At 34.0% G+C, this 6,000-nt stretch overlaps 1 protein-coding gene across 2 annotated transcripts in view; it reads left to right on the plus strand.

Moving 5' to 3' along the window:
* LOC149548337 (uncharacterized) overlaps positions 1-5,444 on the plus strand; it is a 41,121-nt gene extending 35,677 nt beyond the window's left edge. The window contains exon 2 of one of the 2 annotated variants that reach the window (XM_089792414.1): positions 4,848-5,444. In XM_089792414.1, coding sequence (XP_089648540.1) covers positions 4,848-4,983 — 136 coding nt within the window. In that variant the 3' untranslated portion in view covers positions 4,984-5,444. Of the gene's footprint in view, positions 1-3,570; positions 3,899-4,847 lie in introns of those variants that run through there. The other variant, XM_089792413.1, reaches the window with a different exon arrangement.
* The last annotated feature ends 556 nt before the right edge of the window (positions 5,445-6,000 follow it).

The following is a 6,000-nucleotide window of genomic DNA, read 5'->3' on the forward strand; positions in this document are numbered from 1 at the left end:
TAATGACTGACTATTCCGCTGTATTAGTCGAGGAGAGTAGGGAAGAGAGAGGCCACTTCTACCACAAGTGATAAAAAATAGTAGTAGGGTTAACGAATTTGCACAAGCATAAGCAGGCAGATGACTCAATGACCAAGTTTTCTTATGTCCATGCCATCACATTTCATTTGGCAAGGTTGTGAACAGTGTCGTGAATAGTACCCGAGCTACAATATTTGGCTTGATTATGATTGCAATTTCATCTCCTTCATTGGGCGATTTGTATATCAGATTCTACAATCAATTTGCATCATTTAAATTGGTCATTTGGCATTGTAAAGGTGGCTGTGATAAGTAGCTGTAGATGCACATTTTATATCAGATTTATTATGTCATTTGTACTCAGATTTTTTTGAGGTTGCAAAGCGAAGAGCCTTGGGATATTATGTTAAGCATTGAATTAGAAAATATCTTACAAAAGGAGTGATAAGTTTCAGGTCTATATATTTGATGTAATGTGCATATTTATATCTTTCATGATTGACATAATAGTAAGCATGCCAAGTGTTTGACAAAATACCAATTGGCTGTGAGTGCACATATTTAATTTAGAATTCGTATATATGCATTTGAAAAGCCAAAAGAGAATTGCATATGCATTTAGTTCTTTCCTTAGACATAGTTGTAATCAATTACAGGCTTTTAGATTCCCTTTGATATCATTTCAAGCAAGCATAATCAAAACTCAGAAACAACAAGCATAGAGATTGTATTGAAAGTGTTTGACAATATTCCTTGACCTACAAATGAACAAGTTGAAGTTCAAATTGACAAGGGATATTACATTGGTATCAGAGCTTGCTTGCAAAGTGTTTGACAAAATGTCAAACAACTAATTAGAGAAGAATTTGGTGTTTGACAAAGTTATAACCGGTTGGGGTTATTACATTGGTATCAGAGCTTGCTTGACAAAATGTTAGACAACTGAACTGGAGAAGAATTTGGTGTTTGACAAAGTTATAACCGGTTGGGGTTATTACAGTGGTATCAGAGCTTGCTTGCAATGTGTTTGACGAAATGTCAAACAACTGAATTATAAAAGAATTTGGTGTTTGTTGAAGTTATAACTGGTTGGGGTTATTACAATGTCCTCAGCCGCCTTGAGGATCCCAAGCATTCTTTCTACATTTCTTGGGGTCCTTTACTATAGGGACATGATTTCACATTTTCTCTGTTGGGAGTATGGCCAGTGGATGTCCCTTAATGCTATTTTGTCCTTGAATTTCCTTAGGCAACAGGGATGTGGGTTTAAAGGGTGTGGATGCATCCCTGTGTATCACAACTAAGTGACAAAAGTGATCAATTTTAGGAGATAGATATGAGTCTATACTAGGATTTTAATATTTATTAGTCCTTGCCTTATAAATAAGGTAGGGAACTAATGTTCCCGATAGACCCTCCTGCTCGACGGTATTAATTATTTTCATACTTGAACTATAGTTTCCAGCTAAGGTCTTAAGCCAAATATTTTTTAATTCATTTATTGTATTCAAATTTTTGAATTGTCATTGGCCGTAGCCCAATTTCCGGGCAAAAGTCGATTTTTTCAGAATCGAAAAAAGCTGAAGTCATGTTAAAGGTGCTCAAATTATTTTTTTATTGATTAGGTTGTAGTGAGGTTTCGCCGGCAAAGAGTTGTTTATTTATTGATCACATTTCTATTATTTTTTTGCGATATTTAAAGTGTGAAAGGCATAATTCTATGTAAAAATTAAAAATAAGTTAAGAAATCCTGTGTAAGTTTATCTTACTAAGCAATACATCATTAAAGAAATTATTTAATTTATTTATATAATAATAAATATAAATGTTTAAGGATTTATATCTTTATTCAATTGAAAATCTAAATTACTTTGAGAAATATTATTTTTTTATGAAAAGTTATAAGATTCAGCATAATCATTGGTTACAAATTTAAAAATATATTACAATACACTTAAAATGAGGAAATTACAATTTTTATCTTTGAAATTAAAGTTGGTTAAATGATTTGTTCCTACTCAGAATGAAGCAACATATATTTGTAATGGAATTATGAAAATAAAATACTCATTATTCATGTTATAAAATAAATCACTCATTACTCATGTTATATAAAATTGTGTTGTGTCTTCTATTTTACTTGAATTAATTTTATAAATTCTTCTTTTTTAGAGCTATTTTCAATTATTTACAAAATTTTAGATTAACTATGATTTTTTAAATAATAATCTACTTTCTAGTACTCTAAAGGCAGGGACTCCAGCTCAACAAGAGCTCTTGTTTGTTTCAGAATTAGTTTACTTTAAAGGTTATGTTTCCACTTTTCTATAGACAGGGATAGAGTTGCTTTAATTTAGCACTTTTTTGGGGGAACTTTAGTAATAATTTCTCTTTAAAACTCTCTTATGAGTTTAGAAGTGTCTGCCTTGAGCACATAATTTGTAATTTAAGTTACCGATTTGGATGTTGATTCGAGAGTAGATTCCGGAAGCGGATACAGAATGCGGGGGAAAAAAAAAGGAATGCGGATGTGGGAGGAAGCGCACACGTGCATGTGTGTGTGCGCAAAGAAATATACAAAAACAAATCATTTGATAGTATGACTGATTCTTCACCCTTTATCAAAATTAGAATGCGGGGGAAAAAAAAAGGAATGCGGATGTGGGAGGAAGCGCACACGTGCATGTGTGTGTGCGCAAAGAAATATACAAAAACAAATCATTTGATAGTATGACTGATTCTTCACCCTTTATCAAAATTGAAGATATATCAAAATTCATATGATATATCAATATGTGCTTGTTCAACTTAGAGTTTAGTCTTAGGCAATAAGTTCCAATAGGTCATGTTCAAGATTCCAACAAAATAAAAACTTAGTTCATGATTGAAGACTCAATCAACTAATATGCATCAGAGTCTGAATCATAAGAATTTGCAAGAAAATCCACATTCTCATTATCTCCAACTGCTGAAAGATCATTAAAGCACATGCAAATAAAAATAACTTAAAATGGGCATTTTTAATTTGTTTTCTAGGCATTGGGCCCGTGGATTCCTTTGGATGCGTCCGGATTCCCTGTGGATACTGGCCAGAAGCCAGCCACAGGCCTTCGGATGCATCTGGAAGCTAGTATCTGGCTTTCAGATGCATACTGGCTTCCAGACGCATCTGGAGGTTTGTGGCTGGCTTCTGGCCAGAATCCACAGGGAATTTGGATGCATGCAGAATCCTAACGTATCAGCCTCCGAATCCACCTGATCTGGGGACGAATCAGTATCTTAGTTTGTAATGATAGTCAATTTTGGGACCATTTTGTGCAAATTGTCACTTAAGTTATTGTATTATCATGAAAGTTAATAAATATTGGCAGTCAAAGTTGTTATTGTGATTGCTTGTTTGCAATTTCTTGAAGAAAGCGGAAGGTAAATTGTTTTGAGTCAAATATTGTATTACCAATATTTTTATATTTAAATTGAATTTGAATGTATGACAATTATTTCCTTTACTGAATTGTATGCTGCTAACTAAAAATTTTCTCGTTGACGTAGATTTGTTGGTCAATTTACCCTACATTCAACATTTGCCTGTGCTTTTCCTTCGAATATCTGTTTACAGCCAAATATTGGTGTTTTCTTTAGCTGTTTGGAGGAGTTTATCACTCATGCTAGTTGGCTTGCCCTTTCTAATTATGAAAATCTTGTAATAGGGCTTGATAATTATTAGCATGACAATTGTATTCACGGCAAAAACATGGTGAATAAACAACATTGAATTACTAATTATGAAAATCTTGTAATAGGGCTTGATAATTATTAGCATGACAATTGTATTCACGGCAAAAACATGGTGAATAAACAACATTGAATTACTATACTATGTGCATAATTGTAAATTATGTTTAGAGTTTTAGGTGTAGATATTAGGGAGTTACCCTTTGAATTTGAAGAATGATTTTACTGTATGTGTGTTGTTTTGTGTTTTCTAGTAATAGACAAACTATGATACTAACAGAACTCGAATGTTTATGAAAAGAAAATTCACAAAACTCAACTGCGATTTTTTTTTTTGTTTGGGTATGTGTGGGGTGCCTTGGTCATCAAAAGGACTGCAGGGTTCAGGTCATCCTCAGATGCAGGGGACTATTCCCAGAGTGGTGGCCATTTGATGGCCTCTTGCCATCCCTGGGATGCCCCCGGCCTTGAATTGGCTGCAAAAATGCTCGGGGTGTATCGTACATGAAAATATTAAAAGGTACAAGTTTTCATCTGTGAGTGCGCTTGCATTCAGAAATGCAAGTGAAATTGATCAATTTTCGTTTGTATCATTAGACAAGTTGAAAAACAGAAATGTAAAATTCTTTCTCAAGGCAATGCAAAACTCTGATGCTTTTGATAGTTCTGAGGAACCAGTAGGCCCTTGACCATTTTGGGCTATCCAACAATTAATAGATACTGTTCCCAGCTCGCAATTGCTGAATCAACTATACACTAATTTTTTCTTGAAAAGCTTGAGCTAAGAATCTGAAAGATAAGTGAACACAGATAATCAATGAGAGCATGATTCAATTCAGAACATCACCTTACAGGTTTATAGGCTTGTTAGTCATAAATGTAATCTCATAGTACCCTCATTGTGCATGTGTTAAAGGATGTATATGGAAAGTTTTAAATATCTGGTTGATGTCAGCAGTGCATTCGTTATTATTTTAAAATTAATCAAGTGAGATAAGAAGTGGTATCTTGGCATAAAAGGATCTTATTGGGCAGGCATACTATCCAGAGATCAACATCATTATGACCATTCTTGTATTATATGCTTTTGCCAGGTATATGGTTTCCATTTGGACTTGTTCAAAGATTGCATTGGCAAGCTTTTCTCTTGGTGTTATTGCTGGTTTTGCATTAAAGAGTAGCATTCGAAGGTTGGCAGAGCACTTGCTGAATAAAATGAAAGATGACTAGCCTTCTTAAATATGCCCTCCTGGAGTTGCAACCAGTATCATATTTTCTGAGGGTTGATGTACAGATAACTGGTGCATTTTTTCTCCATTCTACTGGGTTCAGCATTATTATCATTAAAGCGTGGAGTCCACCACATTCTTCTTTCAACATGTTATGATTTTCTGTGATGCCAAAGTAAACTACCATATTGCTTCTGCTTATTTTTGGTGATGTAAATAAGTGCATATAAATCTTCATTGTACATTGTAGATTATTTCTGCATAATCTGAGATTCTAGACATGTTACGATTTTATGTGATACCAAAGCAAACTATCATATTGCTTTGCTTAGTTTGGTGCTGTGAATAAAACATACAAGGCTCCAATGTACATTGTAAGTATTTCTGTTGATGTGTGAGATTGTAGAAAACAAGGATTTCATATTGGACACAAATGGATAAAATGTCATCAAGGTTGCAAAATGTTGTTTGAATCTTTTCAGGGTTGAGGATCAAGGTATTGAATGTGAAATTTGTAAAATCCAAATCAAGGTTGGAAATAGAGATGGAAACCAAAAGGTCAAGTTGCTAAGTGAAGATAAACAAAATTTCCAAACCCTTCGTCAAAAATACAAATGAAATCAAAGTTGAAATGAAAAGAAGAAAAGACTAGTCCATTTCTAGCACATCTTCTCACTTGTGCCCAAAGTGTAGATGTTCCAGCTCATGAATGAACATGAGCATCAAAGCAAAGCTATGATGACTCATACACATGAACATCAAATTAATGTGGAAAAATCTAGATGGGAAAAATCACGGTGAAAAATGTACTTACTACATTCAAATATTTGATTGCAATGTGTTCGGCCAGAAGCTAAGGAATTCACTATACCAACCAGTTTATGCACATTGCCAAGGATCTCAGTAATCGTCAAGGAAACCATAAATGTAGATCTTTGCAAATCATCAAAAGGGAACTTACTGCTGCCTAACAATCACAATGAATGAAAATAGAATCTCTTGATCTTTTGTAGTGGCC

This window comes from Cupressus sempervirens, chromosome 7 (assembly GCF_028749045.1).
Source record: "Cupressus sempervirens isolate cs-2001-9-10 chromosome 7, ASM2874904v1, whole genome shotgun sequence".
Classification (NCBI taxonomy): domain Eukaryota; kingdom Viridiplantae; phylum Streptophyta; class Pinopsida; order Cupressales; family Cupressaceae; genus Cupressus; species Cupressus sempervirens.